This window comes from Thunnus maccoyii, chromosome 17 (assembly GCF_910596095.1).
Source record: "Thunnus maccoyii chromosome 17, fThuMac1.1, whole genome shotgun sequence".
Taxonomy (NCBI): Eukaryota; Metazoa; Chordata; class Actinopteri; order Scombriformes; family Scombridae; genus Thunnus; species Thunnus maccoyii.
Genome location: NC_056549.1, coordinates 28,544,445 through 28,569,062, shown reverse-complemented (window position 1 = coordinate 28,569,062; position 24,618 = coordinate 28,544,445). Strand labels below are relative to the sequence as shown.

The following is a 24,618-nucleotide window of genomic DNA, read 5'->3' as shown; positions in this document are numbered from 1 at the left end:
CAAGAAAATGTGCATCATGTAGCAGATGGATGTGACTCCTCTTGTTGCAGAGGAGAGAGAGTGAGATAGCAATGTAACTGACTTGCGTGCTGATGTTTGATGATTTAACATGTTTTTTTTTCTTCCCGAAAACAATTTTTTTTTTAATTTTTGGATGAAGCAAATATTGTTGAAGGTTGTTTACATGACTTTGGTCACGCGTCACTGTTCGGTTGCCATAAAAGCTGATGGAACAAGAACGATTTGTGTATGAAATGCAACACAAAGTATGAAATATATATAAAATATATATATATGGAAAAAAAAAAACATTAGGAAGTGTTGATTTTTCTTGATGGTAACTTCACATTGATCAGGAGTACAGCAAAGAAGAATTGGAATCAGTTAGAGTATGAAAACATTGTTTCTGTTTAAAAGAGGAACTCAGCACAGCAGAGTGGTGAGTATAACATGACTGTTGCTGTACTGGTGGAATTAGTGCTGAATTTACCATGTGAGCTGTTGTAGGCTACAGGCAACCATCCTCACCTGGCTTTTATAAGCCACCTGCCTTTATTTGTTTGTGCTGGCTACGCCCCCAGCTACGATTTAAGACTTAGACATTATTTGAATAACAGTATTTTGGTTATAATTGTAACCATTATTCAATATTACACTCAATTTTAAGTCCACACAGAGAACCATTGCACCCTAGTGGCCTGGAGGACAATGTGATTTGACCTGATTCTAGGAAGTCTGATTTTTTCAGTGACATTGCACAAAACTTGTTTGAATCTATGCTGCAGTCTTGTCCTCTCCTCAAGACTTATTCTCCAAAATAACACTTAAACACTTAAAATGACACTCCAAATGAATCACATGACACTAGATATTAGAGAAATGTTGCAGAGGAGTTCAGGTGATGTAGGTACAGGTTTTTTTTTTTCAGTTTTTTAGAAAACACAGGAATTGATAGGAGAATTTAATATAATAGTATAGTAACCGTTCTGATCCACACTCCAATCCAGAAGGTGGCGATAATGCAGTTAAAAGCCAACCATCAACAAACAACAAAAGAATACGGAGAAGAACACCACCGGGCGCTGCGCCGCTGCGTACGTAGCTACGCTGTAGTGCTACGCGCTGGAGCTGGGTGTGAAGATGGCGGACGAGGAGGCCGAACAGGACCGTAGTCCTGAGAACGGTATGAGTGAAACGATACGGGAACTGAGACGACGGTTGCAAGAACTGCAAGAAATCGTGGTTCGAGAAAGCGGAGACTCTGCAGCCCAGTCATCCTCTGAGTACTGCCAAGAGTTCTGCAGGGTGAGTTATTGTTCTGCACATAGTTAGCCAACAAGCTAGCCAGCTAGCATTCAGATAACGGTAACGTTACGTCCCGGATAATCCAGGGAAACGCTTGATTTCAAAGACGAAGTATGCTTAAACGGGTGTGTAATTTGTTGTCAGTGTGTTGCCCAGTAGCCGTAACAGAATGGGAATACGTGCCGTGGTTAAAATTCGGCCAACGGCTGGATTAATTTAGACCCATATAAATAAAACTCCGACTGACCATTGACATGGCTAGCTCAGTTAGCAGCTAGCAAAAGCTAGCTGGTAGCTATGTCTGTAGGGGGTAAGTTAGTTCACCTAAACGTTACTGACATTAAAATATGCCTAAGATATCTGCCTAGTTATTATTGGTAGACCGGTCCCAAAAGACCAGTACCAGCCTGGTTTATGATTCGTAAAGAGTGGTGGAAATTCCCAGTTATATGTTAGCACATCAGTCACCTAGCTCTACCTACAGTTAGCTAAATGTTAGTTTTTAGCCTTGTATGTTTGGCTGCATGCGCGTGCACGTGATAATAATTACACTGATTGTCTGTGCTGGTGACGTTAATTATTAATTAGCTCCCAGGCTAGGAAAACAAGTCGGTTCAGCTTTTTACCGGTTGTGTTGTGGCCAGTGCACTGCAACAACGTAAGTAACCATTTAAATAAGCTATGCTGTGAGTAATATTATCACGCTAGTTGATAATAATGAAAAGATTTGTAAGGTGTTCCCGCGGTGAATTTCGTGTGTGTACGTGCAGACTGGAACGCACGCTTTTGCAGAGCAGGCACGTCGTTTTGCACCATAGTAGCATACTAAAACAAAGCAGAAATGTCAGGTCCCTGCCTTGGGTATTGTTCGTTGCTTGTAATTTTGCCATCTTCACGATTCAGTGGCTAAAGATCGATATGTGTCGAGCGTGTTGTGTGAACGTATGTGTGCAAGGAGGGTGGATCTGCTCCAAGCAGTAGTGTATAGTTGAGGGAAAGGTGTCCACTGTGTCCAGAAGCAGGCAACTAATCAAAAGACAGTGCTTTGACAACAGGGCTGGGGGTCATGTAGAGGGCTTAAGAGACCTTATGGATGTAACTAATAGTGACGTATTCCCAAAGCATCTTATTGTTTATTGGGGTTGGTCTTGGTGAATAAATTCTTTTAGAAAAAAAACTATACACCTGCTGGGTAAAGGAACTGTTCTGAGTAAGGGAGGAGGAGTAGAGGACTTAAATGGTCACTGAGGTGATCATTTTTGTAGTACAACCTCCTGATTTGCAGTTGTTTGGAAATAGAGACTGATACATTATGTGTTCAGCTCTCTGGCTGATGTAACCTGACATAATTTGTTTGAAGTCATAACAATGACTAACTAATAAATAACCAAACAATAATATTTCCTGCAGATATTTACTTGTGCTACCAGGTTTCTTTTAAAGGATAGGTTCACAATTTTCCAAATCTATCTTAAAACATATTTAAAAAAAAAAAATTGGCACTGTTTTGTGCTTGCTGTAATCATTCCTCCTGTCCATACTGGCTGTGAGAAGATCTCTTGCAACTTCTCCTCCAGTGTAAGAGATGGAGGTTGGCATTTGAATTCTCATCAATTAGTGATGCTTCCTTTTATATATACACATTTTTCTTATAAATGCTGATTAAGAGAAATGCTATACACAGCCTCTACCCACTTACAGTACAGTCAAGCATGTTTGCAGAGAAGCTGCCCTCTACCAAGCTCCTGTAACAGCCTACATGAGTCTTGTTTTACCTGTGGGACTCACGTTGTTGTTCATCATCTGTAATGTTAAAACATCAGAGTTCTACACAGAGAAATAAAAAAAAGTGCATATCTTGGTATTAGTTCAGTTACTGATCTTTAAAAAGTCTTAAAAATTCTAATATAAGATTTTCAGAATTGAAGGTCATAAAATGTCTTAAAAGGTCGTATTTCTAATTATGGTGGGTGTTAAATTTTGAGGTGATGCCTAGTTGCTGGAGAAATATCTCCCCACAGGATTCAATCATTTAAATATGGTTTGGTCTTTGGTCGCGACTCACTCCGGCGCAGCTCTTTCTTTTCTTTTTCTGGTAATGTTTTGATTGGTCTTCTGAAGGCTATCTGCTCTCATGAAGGTAACAGAGTTAAACAAGTACACAAAACAGTACAGATGATGCTCAGCTACAGACAGTTGGCCAAGGGGGTTCAGAGGAGACACAAAGCCCTCTGTTATTTCTGAAAGTTGATAGAATCTGGATAGTGTTTGTGGTGCCGAGGCGCAACAGCCAACATGCCACATGAAGGAGAGGAGCGGACTTTGAATTTGGTGGTTGCGTTTACAGATTGAATGGACTGTTAAAGTGGGTGAAATGCAGATATACTGTAACAGGTATGTGTCTTAGGGGGGAGAATTAACTACAGCTAACTCCGTGGGTGCAAGAACGACCTGAACAGCCTTATTGTTTTAACAGTGTTGTCAAAATTAACAGTTCCAAGTAAGTTGTAACTCAAACATACATTTTTAAAAAATTAAAATGTTATATTTTCTTTGTCAAGGTCTTTAAAGAGGTCTTAAATAGCATTAAAGTTGATTTCTAAAAGTGCGAAGCAACCCTGAAATCCTAGCGCACCACAGAGCATCTCTCTGGACTGGCTGCTGACAGCGCTGTCAGCTGAATAGTCGATAAGTGGAGGTTGTTATAGCATCTGGCTCGTAGTAGTTCAGCCGACCTCCCTGCCTTCTCACCAGAGCTGAGTGTCAGAGTCAGAGCAGGAAACAGAGTTGCTATGTGTCGCTCTGTCCTCTGCTTCCATTGTCCCCCTCTGTTTCCACTACAGTTAAGGTCATCTAGAGACAAGACTCTGTAAAAGGTTACAGCCTGTCATGCTGTTACCTGTATTACACTGGGATGCAACTGTCTGATCTCTTATACCCCATTCAGAGCTATACAGTTACATGGGTCCAACCTGCATCAGGATTTATGTGAATGGGTCATTGTCTCAGCTGACCTTCCTTCACAACTCTTCCCCCCCAACCAGGGTTGTACACGGTTTAGAGACTGATGACCTGGCAGTGTTTCCCACAGGTTGAGAATTTACTTGTGGTGGGTGTTGCGGTGTGTGACAGGCGGGTTCAGTAGCCTAATAAACTAGTCAAACAAAGGTATATGAATAACTCTATGTATTGCTATCTGAAATTATCTAATTTTGTTTCCCAACAGCCCACTGTTATAAGAGTTTGCATCCTACCTGTGGTGCTCTTTGGCTCTCTTCATCTTCGTGACGCTTAAGGCTGGGAATCTTTGGGAATTTCACAATACCATTCCGATTCAGAATTGATTCTCAATTCAAAACCAATTCTCGATTGAATGAATAGAAAAAGGGGGCACTATTGTCAGTCTCTTGCTCCAGTATACTGGGTGCCAAACCATTCACTGATGTACTTAGTCCACTGAAATACAATATGAAACATAACTGGCAGATAAGATAAATGCTCCACATTCATTCATTCATTCATTAGAAAGCATCTTACAGTCTCCTGCTTGTATTAGAATAACAAAATGAGGGGAGATGGAGCCGGGCGTGGACTTAACATTAAGGAAGATCGGCAGCTGTCTGGGGCCCCCAGCTAAAAGGTGTAGTTGGGGGCCCCAGATAGAGATTTATTATGATGTTTAGATATGAAAAATATTGAGTTATGTTACTATTTTAACTCATTGTACCCCAAAATTACTTGCAGAAGTCCCCCAAAGCACTTAAAAAATATGCAACTGTATACCTCTACTCCAATATAACAAATAAAATATGATGTAGCCTATTATTATTCATTAAACTATCCAGCATTATGGAAGAATTAAAATCAACCAGAATCCACCTTAAACACAAGTTAAGTACATGTAAGTACTTTTTGCAAATAATACCTCTGTTTCACTTTGAAGTAAAAATTTGAATGTTGACTCTTACTGTGTGGTATTGATAGTTTTACTTAAGAAAAACGTTTTGAGTACTTCTTCTACCACAACCAATATCAATATTCAACAGTTAGAGAGAAGGTGAAAATAAATCAAGACAGAGTTTGCCTGAATCAGCCCGTGTGGAGTGCTCTGCTCTGCTGTGTTATTAACCTCATGTGTGCAGCAGTGGAGAGCAGCCTCTCTGCTGCACCGTTCGCTCCAGGGATAGACTTCACTGTACAAATAGCTAAGCGGTTGAAACAAACTGAACACCTGGTTATTATCTTGGTTTAAGTTGTTTAATGCTGCAGTGTTTGTTGGGTCTTGTTTGTTGCTGCTGGAGTTCACTGCTCAGCTAACGTTAGTCTGTGAGTGACGGTGTAGAAAGTTTACAATATACTTCACGTTGTTGTCACAAAGCTAATTATGTAGTTATTAAATCAAATGCTTGCATTTTATTAAATACAGTAATCCACACACGCGAATGCCACGCTTCTCACGGAGACCCCCCATGTTTTTTTTTTAAGCTCCCAGTCTATTTCTGTTGCATTAATGTAGCATAATCTGCACACAGATGTTTAAATTACACAAATATCCTGCTGTTTATGTTTTGAACTTATTAACAGTATCTATGTTGACGGCTCAAGGCTCCCAGTCTGTCTGTGAGCTGCCTGTTTCACTACAGGCAGATTCCCCTCGCTGGTTGCGGTGGGCAGGGAAATAAAATCAATCGGTCAGTAAATACAAACACTGTCGATTTCTTCCTGTGGAGCCGACATGAAAAGTATTTTGGTTCAGTAAACTTCTGCAGTCAGTCAGCCTGATGAAGGCAGTTTGTCGGGCCTCTGTTGACAGTCGGTGCTTACGCATCGCTCATGTCTCACTTACTGTGTGGCTTCCCAGTGAGAGTGAGTTTGGGCTTTTAGGGAGGGGTGAGAGCGCGCTGCTGTAAAGGAAAGGGATGCGCTGTGTTTATAACACAAGACAAAACAAGTATCATTGCAAAACTGAATGCAGCACAATAATCGTTTTATCTCAATTATCTTGTTTTCATAATCATTGGAAAATCGTAATTGAAATAAAATTTGATTAAGTTGCGTTTCGCCTTTTTCGTTCCATCAACATCATGTTATCAGCTAACATTTAGAAAATCGATTTTTGACATTTGTGAATCAATTCACAAATGTAGGAGATAAGAATCAAGATGCTTATGTGGGCTGAATGTCCGCTGATCTGTGTGCATTTTGAATACCTGGGCTGGTCTTAATCTACCTGGATGGGCCGCCCAAGTAGAGCCTATGTATGGGAAACACTGCCTGCTGACGCAACCAGGAAAGGAGGAAATTGATTCAGTACTGACGTTTAAAGGTCATTGACCCGACTCACCAAAAAGAGAGAGAGAGAGAAATAGAGAGTGTGCACATGTTGGAAATTAAGGGACGGAGCCCAACTGAAACTAAACTTTATCTTTTTTTATCAGTGAACTGTTTGGATCTACACCGCAGACTGGAGCAGGGTTCAAAATGAACTTTTTTGTCCACTGACCAAATGGCAAGTGATTGTGCAAATTTTACCACCCACTCAATAGATAACCATTGTTTTTTTATGCTAGTGAGTGAAGCAAATCTACCAGCCACTTGCATATTTTACCAGGTGCTTATTCTGTGCCCTGGACTGGCGTCTGCTAACAGTCAGAAGCAGGGTAACAGCTGCCTCCATATGAATGAGTCTAGTGCGGGTCCAACACATGTACTTTCATGTCATTTCATGTCATTTCATGATAAGGTATTACCAGCACAACTACAACAAAGTAGCCTAACTGCAGAATCATTTCCAGTGATAATTAACCCTTAGAGTGAACTTTTTGTGACTTATGTTGCAAGTCATGTTCAACCTCTACCCGATTTTGATAAATAGCAATATGTTTTGTAAAAAAAACATCCACAAACAGTTGTGTAATAGCTGTGTGAGTTATTGTGGAACATAGTAGATGGTAGTAGCTGTGGGAGATTGTCGTGGGCATTTTTCACATTTATCAATTGAAGATGAACAGTCTAATCAAGACAGTAACATCAAATACCAAAAAAAGGTCAGGGTTACATGGTCATGTCAAATCAATCAATCATTAAAAATAGTTACAGCCAACCTCATTGAAAATGTATCCTGATACTAGACTGGGTATCAGTTCAGATTTCCTGATTTGATTCTGATTCACAAGTTCCTGATGCAATTTGATATCATTTGATCAGGGATATTTCAGTCACAATACCAATTAGCTTGGATATGAAAGAGATTGTCAGAGAACTAATGCTGTACATTTTACAGGGAACCCTCTACCTGGTGCTTTATTAAAAAATATTGTATTAACGTTTACATTAAGAATTGACCCCAAAGCAGTTACATTGATGTAGCCTACTTTTTATTGAACATGATTACACTACAGTGAACCACGCTAAACTAAAGGCATAGCTTTCTCCTAATCAGGAGCTGTTTTTTCCAAACCCAGCTAAGAGTTTGACATTGACAGTGGAGCTCTACTCTTTGTTTGGTCTGGTAGCATCAAGGAGGATCAGATGCCTGAATGTGCAGAACTAATTATCACATTCAGGGTTTTCCCTGACTCAACGTCAAAATCCTTCCATGCTGAGTTTTCCTTTAACTCTTACAGACTTTTTTTACTTGATGTCTATATTTTATTATTAGGGCTTCCATGTGCCAACAGTTGTTCAAGAAAAAGAAAAGAATTGCATTAGGGCTGTAACTATTACTGAAGGGATTGAAATAATATAAATGTATGATTCAAATTCCCTGCCTTGAAGCTTTATTTAATCATAGAGCTACTATGCTGAGGATAAGTGCACAGATAGTACAGTAACTTGTACCTAGTGCTTATGCTGTCTTCTGACACAAGTTGAAAGTAAAGAGACAGGGCAGTAAAAAGCGAGCATTTATTATTTTGGGAGCATTTCAGGTTTAAAAAGTCATGTAAACAAACGTATACCTTGTAGATATAATTTAAAAGAAATAAAGGTTTGTTAACCCATTGGAAAAAAATGTCAATGGGTTTCTATTGTGTTTTTCACTACTATACAACAATCTAGGACTGGTAAGTCAGACCAAAGAATCATGAAGCGTAGTGTGGCACATCCTAGCATACTCATCTTTTAATAAGGTGACCATCCAAACAGCAGCCACACACTTTTTGGACATTTGACCTGTGGAAAAGATTTTATTTCATAAATTCAGATATTAGCAAAGCTTGTCACCAATTCACCAGGAGTAGGCCACTTCTGCTATAAGCAGCTGTGGGAAAATGGAGAAGCTCAAATTCTTCTAACCTGTGTCGACCACAAACGGACTAGTATATTTTCTCGGTTCCTGCCTGCATACTAAAATCCCACAAGGTCCCATTAAGATCATGTTCTACTGTGACAGTTAAACCCATGAGGGGAAGAAATATATTTTTTGTTTTAATTAATGCATTTCAGTGTTTCCTCTAGGTTGACTGCTTTGGAGCGGCGGGGGTAGCCCGTTGATATTAATGATCATCTGAAATTTTAGCAGCGGTGCTCATAATTTTGCAGCGGCGGTGCGCTGCTGCTGCATGAATGTAGGGGAAACACTGCATTTACATGATATGAGCTTAGTTTGTTTTATAGGATGAATGTATTTGCATAGAACACATCCTCAACATCTTAATAATTTAATTACATTTCAAAGTCATACAAAACCTATAAGAAGTACAAAGTCAAAGTGCCTTTCAAAGGCCTCTCTGTAATAAAGTAAAGTTCAGTTGGCAAACTTCAGGTTTACCAGTAACTTCTTATCAACTGAGGCAGTAATGTACTTCCACTCAATGGTTCCATTCAGTTTTCATCATTGCTATATTCTAAAGAAGTATAATCTGTTCAGCTGGGAAAACCTCATAAAATAGAAAAATGTCAGCCTGGTTTATAAGATTATGCATGGTTTAGCTCCTCCTCCTCTGTCTGGTTTCATCAACTTCAAATCTACTGCAACCAGAGCTACTAGAGGTGCAGCTAAAGGGGACTGCACAATCCCACTCAGAAAAACTGCATTTAACCAAGCTGTCTTTTCCTTCAGAGCATCATATCAACGGACTTCAGTACCACAATCAATTAGAGCCCCGTCCTGTTATTCATTTAAGTGTAATCTTAGAAAACCAACAATGTCAACACTGACGCTGTTTTTATCCACCTTTAACATGACTCTACTTCTACTGTGCCTCTATCATCTGTATTGTATAATTACTGATTAACTGCATTGTATATGCTTTTTATCACAATGTAGTATGTGCTTAAGTATTGTACATATGGTAGGATTTTAATTATTCTAGGATGTCTAACAACATCAGGCAAAGGGACTGCAGATGAAAACCAGCCTTTTGGCTAACTCGGGTATATTAACATTTGCTTGAATGGTGATTAATGTTCATTGTTCCTTTTCAAATCAAATAAATTGAAACTTGTAACGGTTGACTTTGACATGTAATGGGTGTTTGTTCTAATTTGTTTAGTCTTTTTTTTTTTTTTGTCCTTGAGTGTTTAAGAGGCAGTAGAGTTAATACCCAGGGGGACATGGTGTGGGTGGATCATGAGCGTGTAGGCTTAGGTTGAGACATCTGAGAAGCAGAGAGCTTGCTCTGTAAACAGAGCAGTATTTGCACTTGGCTCGGTTCCCTTCCCCTCAGGCCGCTCTCTTCTGCAGGTATTCAGCTTGATAAGCCTGCATTTCTCTTCCTGACCAAGGTCAGCATGAACACTCATAATGTCTACAATGTTACCAGCAGGAAAATTGAGTAGGTGTTGCACTTTCTTTGCAGAATAAATCAATTTGAAGGGATGTTAATACCACTTTGTCTAAAATTTAGTGTTTTATTCTAACATGGTAAACACATTTGTAAGTGCTGCAGAATTTTCTTTACTTAAGGAACCAGGGATGGGTTGGTAGGGAAGGCTTTTCTCACCCTGATCTTACTCATTTACTTTTTTTTTTTTAACATTATATGCAGAGTGTGTTAAATCAAACCTATATTTGGAACTTGGGTTTTGACTTCATGGTGTTATCTATAATTTCTACTGGTTTTGGTAATATTTCATTAACCTGAGGCATAGATTCAGTAATACAAGAGATTCCATTGGGGCAAGTTGTCAGACAACACAGTTAAATAACTAGTAAGTGTGACAGGTCAAAGTTGAACCAGGGTATATATGTCAGATCTAATAGATGTTTACAATGAACAGTTTGGGTAATGATGGATTAAACTATGAAAAGAAGGCTGTATGTCTTAAAAAAAAACCAGTCTTGTAACACATGATTATCTAGGTTGTTTATAGGTAAAATTCTAAAATACACTTGAGCAGTACTCTCCCAGGGGAAAAAAAATACTTGCATTGTCATTATATATACAAATGGTGACATAGCCAGAATGAGTATAGCAAGGGTTAAATTAAATAAAAAACCTGACTGTAAATGCCAATACAACCAAAGAAAATGTGTCTTTATCGGCTAGCAACATAAGTGTTTGCAGTTTGTTTTTGAGCTGCATTTCTCAGAGGTGGTTTGTCAGTCAAACAGTGCAGGCAGTCCTGTCTGGTATCTTCTGTTTCATTCTCTGGCAGCGACTCTCATGCTCTCTCTCCTGCTAAATACTGATCCTCTGATGTTCTTTTCAAACTGCTGGTAAACGTTTCAGTGCAAACATGGTGACTTTGGATTGCTGCATTGTGAGTGAACGACTGTCGTTACCTTTCTGTAGACGCTGCTGGAGTACGCAGGCCGTTGGAGGATAGAGGAAGAGCCTTTGCCACTGGTGGAAGTGTACATAGTCGCCCTGCTGAGTTATGCCCAGGCCTCTCCCTACCTCTCCCTGCAGTGTGAAAATGTTCCCCTTGTGGTCGAGAGGCTCTCGCTGTAAGTACCATTCAGATATGATGAACCACAGATAAGCTATAGGGTTGGCCCTAGGGCTGGGCGATATGGCCAAAAATGTTATCACGATAAAGATGTTCATATCAGTTACTATTGGTAATTATCACAATAAATGTCAAATCATTATCAAACTGATTTTTGCTCCTGAGTGAAAGTTAAAGTGGAAGTTTTAAACTATTTCATATGGTCAGAACATGACAAACACTTGCCAAACAGCAGAACAATTTCCCACATCTGAGGTAGAACATTCAAAACAATTATAATGATAAAACCTTATTTCAACATCAAAATATGCATGAGAACAATTAAAATCCTTTTTCCTCAACAAAATAAATGTTAATAGAAGAATTAAATGCTTCAGTGTGATACAGCACACATGGAAGATGGCTCAAACTGCAAAGTTAGTTTCATGTCCAATAACATATGATAAGTGTAGACACTACAATTTACTGTTGTTCCCTAAACGCCTCATATGCAGGCTACCTCTAGTTTTTGCTGCTCTCAATCCAGTTCAATTTATCTCTATTCTTCATTACAGTTGCTAATTACCCACTGTACATTTAAACTTTCACTAGTTCTCCTCAAGCACTCATAGCTCTCTCCTTCTTTTAGTGACTTTCTCACTAATCCCACAGTTGTTTACAAGCTATTCAGATCTGCTAGTTACTTTAGCTTAGCAGCTAGCGATGGATTCCCTTTCTCCTCCATGCTCTCCTGCTCTCTTTTGCTCTGTGTGTCTTATGTTTAGCTATTCCTCTGCCTCCTTTAGTGATGATGGTACATGTAATAAATATAGTTTATTTGCCATGATGAAGGCAAGGTTCAGTGAATTAGAAGTGCGACTCCGCAGCATGGAAACCCAGTCATTAGAAACTGTAATTAGCCAACCCCCAGTAGCCAGGGCAAGCTGACCCAGCCTCTGAGTTTAATTATATCAAACATTTATCAAACATTTTGTTATATCTCTATCGAGGAAAATTATATCAAGATAATTATGGTTATCGTCCTAGTTTACCCCCATAATCACTATGCTGCACAACCAAATGAAATGCACAAGTGAAATGAATGCTTTTATGTAAAGTGTATTAAAGTCCTGAGCCTTGTGTTTAAATCCAGGCAAAGATCTGTATCATGTTTGTTGTTTGTGGTGCAGGAGTTTTGTGGAGCTTTTGCTCTCACTGAAAGAGGACGTTCCAGATGGCTTATGGGAAGAGTTCAAGTCTTCTGTCCAGGTAAAGCAAATGATTCTCATTTTAAGGGAGAATGTGAATTTATATTAAAAATGTGTATATATATACGGTACAGTCTGAAAGCAATTGACAGAATAAAATCACATTCTCTCAAAAAAGTTAATACATCAAAATATCTCTGCTGTCAAAATGCTCCTCTTCATATGCATGACCGTTTTGTTAGATCTTGTGATTCAAGTAAGAAAATACTTCAAACTAAAGTTACTTTATCATTTGCACAGTCACTGTTTTTATAAACTTGATTTTTATTTGCAATTCAAAGCCACTGAAAGTTTTGCTGAAATAGACTCAAACTTCAGATAGTCTCATTTCTTGTGGATCGTGTCTTTCAGTGACATGGTCTTTGTGTTCTGTCCAGTTTGCCCACAGTAAGCTGCAGGAGAACGGGATCACTCAGCTGTCTCTGCTGTCTGCTTTGGGCCAGTATGACGGTGTTTGGACCAACAGGGTATTACAAGGCCTTCTGTCCAATGAGAACCTACAGACGGAACAAGGTGAGTCTGATATCTTGTTGATCATCAAATTATGACTCATATTCATTATAATTGTCAATCACAAGAGAACGCTCTAAGGAACATAACTTCTGTTTTTGAAGGAGCTGTAAGATTATTTTATCAAGTCACACAAATGCTTCTAGAAAGATGATAGTGTCCAGCATTTCCAGCTTTTGTTTACAGTTGTAGGTGATGATCCGCCGTCGCTGAACAAAATTTCCCCCTGGTTTTCAGTTGAAAGGTTCCTGGTGCAGGAGGGACCGATCCTATTGGAGATGAGAGTGAAGCAGCTGATGAAGGAGAACAAACTGGGGATGGCTGCACCACTGGCAAAGACATGCTCCGAGTCTCCTGCCTTCCAAGAGAAGTCACCTTTCAAACAGATGTACCTCGTCTGCCTCTGTGCTACCTCAGAACGGGATCAGCTGATGGAAGAGGTAAGTCTAGCTAAATTTTCCACTACAGGCACATAACAAACTTTAACTTAAAGGGCGGCATCATTATTTAATTTTATTTTTTTAGGTTTTTATATCATTATGTAACTTCCAAGTAGTGTGACATATGTATTCAAATCTGAAAATTAAATTTTTGGTCAAAGGAGGCGTGTTTTAACATCAAAATGCCATTTTCCCAAGCCTTTCTAAAAACCTTTTCCCACGTGCCCTGACGCAGGTTTCTGCATGATGTCGTTGCTACATATAAACTGATATAAACCCCCTAGCCTGCCTAGCCAGTAGCCACACAGACAGACTGAGCACTCACTGTTGTTGCTGCTCTACTAAACATGCTAACAGACACGCAGACGAACAATCACTGTTGCCGCTGCTCAGAGTTTAAAAAATACACCCTGAGCTCTCCTCCCACCAATAAACAGCTACAGATCAGAGCAGAATCCGGTGTGACTGGTGTTATTTGTCCCGACGCTCCCGGCACTTGCCTACCAAACAGCGCATAAAAATGATGTCAGTGACATGTATCCAAAATCTTCTGGATTGTCAAACATAGTGGAAAACGAGGTAGAACCTTGAACCTAGATTTTAAAGCTTCTCACACAATGAGATTTGGGGAGCTCCAGGTTACAGCTCATGGAAGAGAACTAATAGTGTGTGTACAGTTGGTTTGCATTTGTATGTGATTAAAAACACCAGGAAGAAGAGGTGTTCTGCATTAGCTGACATGCTGCTTCATGTTTAGCTTTCTGTTATACTCTAATTTATCATTTACAAATAACAGCACATATCATGTCAGCTACTGCTCATGTATGTTCATAATTCAGACTCTGTCCTTATACTCATGTCTGTATTGATTTGTGAATGTTATGAAATGTTCTTCAAGAAGAAAATGGTGTCATTCAGTGTCCTCTTAGGGCCATCTGTGCCATGCCTCCCATTCAGCCTGATGCAGTCTTTGTTTGTTTGTTTGTTTGTTTGAACATTTTCCTGTAATTAGGTCTTCCTCCACAAGATGGCAGACTACTTTCAACAGTTTTTTTAAATGAACTCAGTATTGTTGGAGGCATTTAGAACAGTGTCTGCTACTTCTTCATAATATTGGATGATGAATCTCAGCTTGTATATATACTGTTGTGCAGTGAAAGTCACTTATTGTTAAACATGGCATCTACCTACAGCTTTCGAAGGAGGACTGCCGCGATGCTTTAGAGATGATCTGCAATCTGGAGTCAGACGGAGATGAGAAGGCAGCTTTCAGCTTATGCTCAGCCTTCCTGACCCGACAGCTTCTCCAAGGAGACACATACTGTGCTTGGTAAGAAAACACAAGCCATCCAATTAGATTTTCATCTGCAAAGGGTTGAAGGAGGGCAAGATCTGATACCATGGTCATTCACACAGTACACACCTGTCTTAATATGACACTCACAAATATGTATGCATTAGGGCTGCTCAGTTATGGCAAAAATCACAATCATGATTATTTAACATGAATACTCATTGACTTTGGAAGCGTCATGCATTTATTGAATTTTTTTTTTTTTAAATTTGTCTTTCTAGCAGAGGATTTCTTTGAACTTTAAATATAATTCCACTAAAAAACAAAAAAAATAAATGCCATGTACATGCATAACCAGGATTCTAATCAGCTTTTTACAAGTAAGCATGTGCACAATCCCAGACTGCAGACAGAGGAAGCACGGTGCTGAGCGGCTGGATGAAAGGAGGTCCTGTTTACACCTGGCGTTAACATGCGTCTCCATATGCGTCCTGAGTGACCACGTGATCAGATCTCACTTCCCCGCTCTATATACAAATAAACACGGACATCATTTCAGTTTTCAAAGACCAAATTTGTTCGTTATTCGTCCAAAGCTGTGTTCAACTTGTTTGATAACAGGATTAATATTCAGGATATATATATAAATTTTCCGTGTCAGGAGACAGAGAGAGACAGATGCAGTGATCTCCCCACAGCTGCAGCTCTCCATTCAGAGACACTGTGCACATTTACACATAAGACACAGCAGTATAACTTCATTGGTTATTTAAATCTCCTTCACGTTGACAGGGTCAATCAGGATCTAATGTTCATTAATGTTCTGTGTTGTTCTACACATCCAGTAGGTCAGCTGTTGCACAGTCCAGGATCACACAGTGAAACTGTTTGTAGTAAAGCAGTCGTCCTCCTGATCAATCCTGAGCTCGTTATGTCGAGCAGCACAGCAAAACTAAAAGCTGTTCTCATCAGTTTGACAGGACAGAGAAAACTATCCATATTTCAAACTAGCTTTTGAAATATTTTTTTAGACAGACAAGCGAAAAATGTATGGTTTCATTTCTATTCTAATTGTCGATTTGAAGAGGTGATCGGATCTCACTTCCCCATTCTATATGCAAATAAACACAGACATAATTTCCGTTTGCAAAGACCAAATTCGTTCGTTATTAACCAGCAGGGGGACCAGACCGAGATCCACTCCGTCCAAAGCTGTTCAACTTGTTTGAAAACAGGATGAACAAATATACAATGCATTGTGTCCCCTCACGAATGCCCATCCTATTGATTCGCTCTAGCACTGCGTCAGAATGATTATTTATAGCTGTTCAACTTGTTTGATAACAGGATAAACAAATTATTTTGTTTTTCATGTGAATTAAAAACATAATCCACCTCCCGTATTTCTCGTTCCCCTAACCGGTTTCCCTCTCCAAATTGACAATTAAACAGGGCCAGAGATCATTACAGAGAGTGAAGCTTCCTCGTATCTAAAATAAAAGCATCCAAAGTCTGATTGAAACTAAAACAAAGTAGCCTGTGGATGTCTAAATAAGTCAGTTTCCACTGCTGAACATTTGACTGTTAAATTCAGACACATTCACACTGTGAGGATGACTCCACTCTGTCTGTCTGTCTCTCACTGTGCTGTCCAGCTGCTATGACACGATGCGCTGAATTTATAACACAAGACAAAACCAGAGCATCACTGCGAAACGGAATGCAGCACAATGATCCTTATATCTCAATTAACGTTATCTTGTTTTCATAATCGTTGGAAGCCAAAATGGTAATTGAAAATAGAATTCGATTAATCGCCAACCGTAGTTGATGATTGTAAACACACAGCATTCAAATTGAATTTAAATTGAGTATCCAGCTCTGGATACAGATCTAACAATATTATTGCACATGGTATGTGTGTGTGTGTGAGAGATGTTATTTATAAATGGATCACATTGGCTTGAATAGATAAGTATTGACAATGAATTGCCTTTGTTCAAACCAGGGAGCTCACTCTGTTTTGGAGCAAGCTGCTGAAGCGATTAGAGCCCTCAGAGCAGGCCTTCCTCGACAGATGCCGCCAGATGTCCTTACTTTCTAAAACAGTGTACCACATCCTGTTCCTCATCAAAGTCATCCAGTCAGAGGTCAGTAAACAGTAGCTGTTATTTTTCAAAGTGTGGGCCTGCTGAAAACCAGAAGTTGTCATCACTGATTAACCTGTGGCTGTCATGTGTTATCACACCTCCTACATGGTTTTCCAGTACATTTATTTTAGCCTGCGTTTGTCCAAGTTTAAAGCAAGCTTTCAGTTAAATAGTCACTACCTTTGAACTTGAAAGGTGGTTTCAAGGTGGCTGTGGTCAGCCTGGAACATTATCGCCTTTTCACTGTCCATTTTTATAATCGGGAAGTTTCAGGTGCTTCAGTTTTTGCAAAAATAGTGTGGTTAGCTGTTATTTGCATGCACCCATGTTTGGTTATATTGGAAGTTAGTGACAAACCTAAAAAGCTCAAGGCACAGAAGCGTATTTATGAATATTCTGGCAGCAATATGAATATTTGGAACATAGTGAGCCCACAAATGGACACCAGAGACATGGATTGGTCATATATTGGTAATTTTGTGTTCTATGTGTTAAGCAACTTAAATGATTCGTCTTCCTCTTTTTCATAGATTGACAGCGTTGGACTGCCAGTGTGCATCGAAATGTGCATAAGGGCTCTGCGGATGGAAGCAAACGATGGAAATACCAAAGCCACTGTGTGTAAAACAATTTCCTGTTTGCTTCCCACTGACCTGGAAGTCAAGCGAGCCTGCCAGTTGACAGAGTTTCTCCTGGAGCCCACAGTGGATTCATACTACGCCGTGGAAACTCTCTACAATGAACCAGATCAGAAACTGGACGAGGAGAATATGCCCGTTCCCACCTCACTACACTGCGAGCTTCTGCTGGTTTTTAAAACCCAGTGGCCTTTTGACCCGGAGTTCTGGGACTGGAAAACACTTAAACGTCATTGTCTAGCGCTAATGGGTGAAGAGGCTTCAATAGTGTCATCCATTGACTTGCTGAATGACACCGAGGACCCCGAAGAAGAGGAAGAAATCCTGAGTCAGGGAGGGTTTAAGGACCCAGAACACTTAGTGAGCGGCACCTATGAACTGAAAGAAATAACAGACAAGAGACAGAAAAACAGAGAGATGAAGAAACTGAGAGAAAAAGGTTTCATCTCCGCCAGGTTCAGAAACTGGCAGGCATACATGCAGTACTGTATGCTGTGTGACAAAGAGTTTCTCGGCCACAGGATTGTCCGCCATGCACAGACTCATCTTAGCGGCGGAGTATACAGCTGCCCAATATGTGCTCAAACCTTTACCTCAAAAGACACATTGATTCCCCATGTAAAATCACATGTTAAACAGTCGTGCAAGGAAAGGCTGACTGCAATGAAAACAAACAAGAAGTTGGCGAATCCTAAAACAGCTGCCCCTGTTATTGCAGCCTTAAAGTCCAAGACTGAAAATGAACTTTATGAAAATGGTGATTCCCAAGGGCATAATGGGGGGTTAATTCATAACGCTCAGGCCAGAGTGGATAGGTATAAGGTGGAGAGTATTGAGGACAATGTATGCCCTGTTGGAAAATGCAGAAGGAGCTTCAAATATTTCAAAAATCTAATTGCACATGTTAAAGGTCACGGGGAGAACGAGGAAGCTAAGACTTTCCTCGAAATGCAGAGGAAGAAAGTAGTTTGCCAGTACTGCCGTCGCCACTTTATTAATGTCACCCATCTTAATGATCATTTACAGGTCCACTGTGGTGTGAGGCCTTACATCTGTATACAGTTGAACTGCAAGGCAAGTTTCCTGTCTAACACTGAACTCCTTGTACACAGGAAAACACATCCTGTTTTTAAGGCTAGATGCATGTTTCCAAATTGTGGAAAGATTTTCAATGAGGCCTTCAAACTGTATGACCATGAGGCACACCATTATAAAACTTTCACTTGTAAAGTTGTGGATTGTGGAAAAGTATTCCATACACAACAGCAGCTGGATTTGCACCAGGAGAAGCATGCCACTCAAGAAGAAGAAGAAGAAGAAGAAAGCCCGTCTTCTGAACAGACCTCACAAAATATGAAGCCTGGCCCGTCACTCATTGAACAAATGCTTTCCAGTCACACTCCCATTAAACAAGAGAATTACCAAGAGAACTGTAAAACTGAGAGTACTGTGAATTCAGATCATGGAAGGCTGCCAGCCTCCGTTGAGAGTTTGTTGAAATCTTCACAATCACCTGTGGAGACCATGGGACAATACAGAGTCAAGCAAGAGCCAGAAAATATACATTTCTTACCTAGTCAGACCCCGAATTCCACTCATTCTGTGATTCAGCCTGTGAATTCCCACCTGTCTGATCCTAACAGACACAGAGATGGTTCACGTGGTCATTCTTTTGATTACATGAGACCAGCCCAACAGAGTCAAGCAGTACCTCCATTTGAGGCTGATTTAGGTAACTTGCCACATACTTGTAATACAAATGTGGTACAAGGACAGCCACAAATGTTCCCTAGTAATGTAAATACTGGACCTATGAGTTACAACTCTGACTGCAACTTAACATTGCCAGAACAGCTAGGGCCAGTGTGTAGTAATAACTTGTTTACAGTGGCGCCGCCCCAGAACACCATAGAACCAGCAATGTCACAACCACTTCCACCAACAGTCATCCCTCAGCCACTAACTGGGAACAGACCAGAGAACGCTGTGTCATCCTCAGCCAGCACAGGTCCCCCTCCAGGCCAGAGAGAGCGATTTCACTGTGCACTTGAAACATGCACAAGGCACTACAGCTCCTACAAAAGTGTTGCCAAGCACATGAAAACAGTTCACCCAGATTTCTATGAGCAGTGGAAACTTGCTCGAACTAAAATCAAGACATCCTACGCCCCAGCTCCGAACAAACCATCTGTCATAAATCCAAGTTTGGTCACTTCACCTCAGAACCAGCAAGGCAACAGAGCACCAGTTCTTGGAGTTCAAAGGCAGAATGTTATCTATTTTACCGTACCTTCCCATCCCCCATCTGCACACAACCAGAATGCTTCGCTCCTGATGGAAAATGTTTTAAACCCCATTGTTCTCTCTCAGTTAGGAAGCGATACAAATCTAATAACCACACCGTCCCAAGTTGCAGGTAGTCTAAATTGGCACTCAGCCCCTGGAAGTGATCAAATTGAAAACTGTGGCTCTTCCCAAGTCTATCCATCTAACATGCAAGCGTTGCCACAAGTCGAATCTACCAGTGCAGCTCTGCCACTTAGTGTTGCATCATGCTCTATGATGGGATCCACGATGAACAGACCAGCACAGTCTTTACAGTCTTCACTTATGGAAAATAGGTCCCAGTCAGTTTTGACCTCGTACATGGAAAAGGAAGCATTGCAACAAGCGGAAAACCTTCTTCCACCATATACATCACAGATGCAAAGCAGTGCAGTCCCTGGTTCCAGAGCACCAGAAAAAACGTCAATGCAAAAGCATGTACAGTCCAATTTTCCCCCTCGAGACAGTGTGTGCCAAAAAAGCAGTATCAACCAACCTCAGAATGGCTCAGTCATCACTGAAAACAGTCCTGAAATTCAAAGGCGAACCAGCAGAAACAGAAGAACGAAATGGCCAGCAATTCTTAGGGATGGTAAATTTGTTTGTTGCAGATGTTTTAGACAATTTAATAGTCCCAAATCCCTTGGAGGCCATTTGTCCAAACGTGCAATCTGCAAACCATATGAAGAGTCTGAACTGAACACAGACCTGCCAACATCATTTCTTGACCTCCTCAATTCAGAGCAAACAGTTGGCAACACTCAGCCACAATTGTCTTACAATTCTGCTGCTGTTTATCAGGAGAAGCCTCACCAGTCAGTATCAAGTGGTTCAATGGCTGCAAAAGAATTCCCCACTCCCAATTATCCACAAGAAAATTTGCCATCATATGGGAATGGTGAGTCAAATGACGACATTCTTAAACAAATCATGGCTGAATCCAATATGTCCGATCTTTTTGTGCACACACCTGCTCCTCAGCCAATGTTTCAAAACCCTGGTGTTCCCTATGGAGCCGCTGAGCGTTTGCCAGGGAGCTCAGTCATACAGCACACAGAAAATATCCAGCTGAGAGGCGAGATCAAGCGAGAGGACAACTCTTATAGTACGGCCCATTATCCCCAGCCAAGCGTTGACACATTTGGTGCAAGTGAATTTCCTGATCCACTTCTTTCTCAGATCCTTACAGAAAACCCTTCCACTACTGCTCATGGCGGTGTTCCCTCAAACCACGGGACTCCTGGGGAAATCCTCAGCGAAGGGTATCACTCTGAGACACCCATTCAGACACCAAATACAGATTTAAACCCAGTGAAGCAAACCCTGTTGCCCGATAGTCAGCTTAGTCCAGCAACAACAAGTGGAAAGCAAGATGAGACTCAAAGGAAGACCACCGAGCAAGATATTAAAAAGAGACTGAGGGAGCAGATCTTGGCTGGCGACTTTCACCGTAGAAACAGCTTATGTCTTTCAGGCAACACGGACCCTAATGCCAATTCAAACAGTCCAATGTTTTTTGGCACAATGTGCAGCCCTTCCAAAAATTCTGGCCTTGATCAAATGTCTTATCATGCAAAGAGTGACTCGGCTAATCAAGGACAAGAAAACTCTGTAATTATCCCTGGATCTTCTGGTGAAATTGAACAACTACTTAACACACAGAGCTTTACTTGTTTTAGAGAGAACGCCACTCGACAGCAGGAGGTGCTGAGTCCCACAGGCACTGTGGCAAATGATGCAGATCCTGAGCCCACTCAGTTATCAGCCAGCCAGCAACAGTGGATGACAGAAATTCAAAGTGCATTTGAAAGACTCAACTTAGTCAGAGAAATGTCTGGTCAAATTGCACCCTCCATGGATCAAAATGGCAATAGTATGAACAGCCAGACAGGATCAGCAAAGGTTGTTTCGCGTAGCACGACAATGCCCGCCTCTGTCAAACCATTTGCTTGTGAGAACGAGAACTGTACATTTAGCTCTATGGGGAGCGAAGCACTTTGGAAACACCTCTCCAAAACTCACAACTACACACACGAGATGGTAAATGTGGTTAAAAAAAGATATGGCCAATATGCTCCTTTCAAGTGTCAAAAATGTAGTAAAACATTCACGCGTAACTCAAACCTTCGCACTCACTACCAGTCAGCTCACAAACTATCAGCTGCAGAAATCGCAGATCTAGATACGAAGCGCAGGCTGGCCAAAGCTGCGGCATCTGCTGCTCTTCGAAACCCGCCTGTTAGTTTAAGCCAGGCTCCAGAAGCTCATACCACAACAGCTACTCATTCATCAATGGAGAGCAGAACACATCTGCATTCACTCCAAGATGCAGTAAAACATGAGTACCCATCACAGACATTTGTACCTCACACTAACATGGACACGACTAATCAGAAATTTAGAGATGAGAGTCGCTCCACAGTCATTCATCCCTTGCAAACAACTCCTACGCCCAACCAAGTGTCGACTCAACAAGGACAGGCTCAGAACTCCATGTCAGCCTTTCAGTCAGTACAAGCAGGAACAGCAACAGAACAGTGGTCACATGAACAGGAAAGAAACCTGCCCAAGCTTTCCACTCAATACACAAGTGGTCATCATGTCGGAGGCCATTTAGCCAAAGTCTCAGCACCTCCGACCCAGGCTTTCCCCGTCCCCTCCCAGACTAATGGGCCTCAGTCTCCAGACAAACAATCTACTATCAACAGGCAGACTATAGTTAAGACAAAAGAGAAGAAGCCCAACTCAGGTGATGCCATGAGTCCGTACAGACCATATCGCTGTGTTCATCAAGGCTGCGTGGCAGCTTTCACCATCCAGCACAATCTGATCCTCCATTACAGGGCTGTCCACCAGTCTGCTCTGTCAGCATTGGAGGTGAACAAAGAGCAGGACCAGTGCGAGGGACTGGACGAAGTGATGGATCAGGAGGAAGAGGAGCCAGAGGCAGAGTTGCCTCAAATTTCTGAATTCAGATGCCAAGTCAAAGACTGCTCCCGAGTTTTCCAAGAAGTCCCCAACCTTTTGCAGCATTATCTCCAGCTCCATGAATTCAGTCTTGATACGGTTGGCAATCTCTTGTCTGGAATCACACTCGGCAAGTTTGCTTGCAGCCACCAAGAATGCCCAGCAACCTTCACTGCTTTCTGGAAGTATATAGGGCATGTCAAAGAACAGCATAAAGAAATAAAGCTGGGCAAACCCGAACAATTAAACGGCTCATTCAAGTGTGAAATTGAAGGTTGTGACCGTTCATATGCCACAAAGTCAAACCTGCTCAGACATGCGATGAAAAAGCATCAGGAGCTGTACCAGCCCAAACTAAAGAATCAACAGATAAAAGAAGGGATGAAACAGATAAAAGAAGACGGGATGAAACAGAATTCAAAGACTTTGCATTACCAAATTACCAAGACGAGTAATGGCAAGGAAAACATTGAGAGCAATAAAAAGATCCTACAGAAGGGAAGGTACACAAAGAGAGTTAACAAGGCAAAACACAATCACTGGACTAAATATGGAAAACCCTCCTTGAAATCTAAAGTGGAGGCATCTGCCATGTGCACTAAGACTTTTCCTCTACAATACCCCTGTATGATAAAGGGTTGTGAGTCAGTCATGAAATCAGAGCGAAGCATATTAAAACATTACATGGGACACGGACTCTCAGAAAAGTACCTGGAACAGCAGAGGAGTCACTTCATATTCTGCAAAAAGGTCCCCAGGCAGAAGTGCCGCTCCATCAGGAGCGATGATTCCAAATCAGACAACGCCTCAGACCTGTCAGACAATGAGCTCCCAGCAGCAGACACCGTCGTGGAAGGAGGTGAATATGGATATTCAAAGCCTGTCCTACGCAAAAGGACCACGTCAGGGATACCCGCCGCATTGTTCGACAGCAAACTATTAAATGACGAAAGCTCTGATGGCTCTGTGGTGCTCAAACGCAAACGAGGGCGACCACGAAAACTTATCGAAAAAATAGTAAAACGCAAGAAAATCCCACGTACAACCAAGGTTGATGTAGTTTACAGCAAGGACTATGAATCAGATACTTCCTGCCCTGCAGTGCTGCAGGAGGAAGTGACTAAGCAGAGCGCTCCACTGGCCACTTTTAAACCCATGGGATTTGAAATGTCTTTCCTAAAATTCCTGGAACAGTCAAATAAATCCGAACACCCCTCGACAAGGAAGGTTGACATGTCAGACATGTGGAGAAAAACATCCAGTTTGAACATCAGAGACACATGTGTCAGGTTCAGCAACCGTCAGAATTTGAAATCTCTTACTAAGGTCAAAATAATTATAGACAAGGCCTTTTCAGGTGTCACTGACCTTATGTTGAAACAGCTGCAGGATAAGCAGCCTACAGTGGTATTGGAAAAAAATGACTAACTTGTCTTTTGTTGTTTTTTTGTAAGCAGAATCTCAGGACTAAAATAAGTCAAATCTGCTGCAGACTGGTGCCCTACAGAAGAAATGTTTTTTCACATCCAGTTATTAAAAAAACAGGTGTTTTGAAAAATACTGTAATAATATCTGTAAGATTTGTCTTTTTATAGAGAAGTGTATAGCATGTTTTTATTTATGGACTACAGTCACAAATTTAATTGCTGAAAATGAAAATGTGGCATCAGTCTCTGGTGTCTTAATTATCCCTGTGGGACTTGCAGACAAATGGACTTTGAAATGGATTGTGTTGTGTGTAGTTTGTGATTTGAAGATGTTGATTATTGTGCGTTGTGTATATAGTTTGAAATCACCCACTGCCACCAGCAGTCTTACTATTATTGAATAAACAGTTTTTTACAACCA

At 40.9% G+C, this 24,618-nt stretch overlaps 1 protein-coding gene across 1 annotated transcript; it reads left to right on the top strand.

Moving 5' to 3' along the window:
• The first annotated feature begins 1,075 nt into the window (after positions 1 to 1,075).
• znf292b (zinc finger protein 292b) lies at positions 1,076 to 24,618 on the top strand. Its single transcript, XM_042390536.1, has 8 exons — positions 1,076 to 1,305; positions 11,043 to 11,197; positions 12,369 to 12,447; positions 12,824 to 12,959; positions 13,194 to 13,396; positions 14,590 to 14,726; positions 16,699 to 16,840; positions 17,371 to 24,618. Exons 1-8 carry the CDS (start codon positions 1,141 to 1,143, stop codon positions 24,196 to 24,198), a joined length of 7,845 nt encoding a protein of 2,614 aa, XP_042246470.1. The 5' UTR covers positions 1,076 to 1,140; the 3' UTR covers positions 24,199 to 24,618.

What these genes read in the sequence shown, in the direction of transcription:
- znf292b (XM_042390536.1), top strand. Translation starts at nt 1,141, where the DNA reads ATGGCGGACGAGGAGGCCGAACAGGACCGTAGTCCTGAGAACGGTATG. An exon ending in GAACCTACAGACGGAACAAG is followed by an intron (nt 12,960 to 13,193) that starts GTGAGTCTGATA and finishes CCTGGTTTTCAG; the next exon opens with TTGAAAGGTTCCTGGTGCAG. An exon ending in GGAGACACATACTGTGCTTG is followed by an intron (nt 14,727 to 16,698) that starts GTAAGAAAACAC and finishes TGTTCAAACCAG; the next exon opens with GGAGCTCACTCTGTTTTGGA.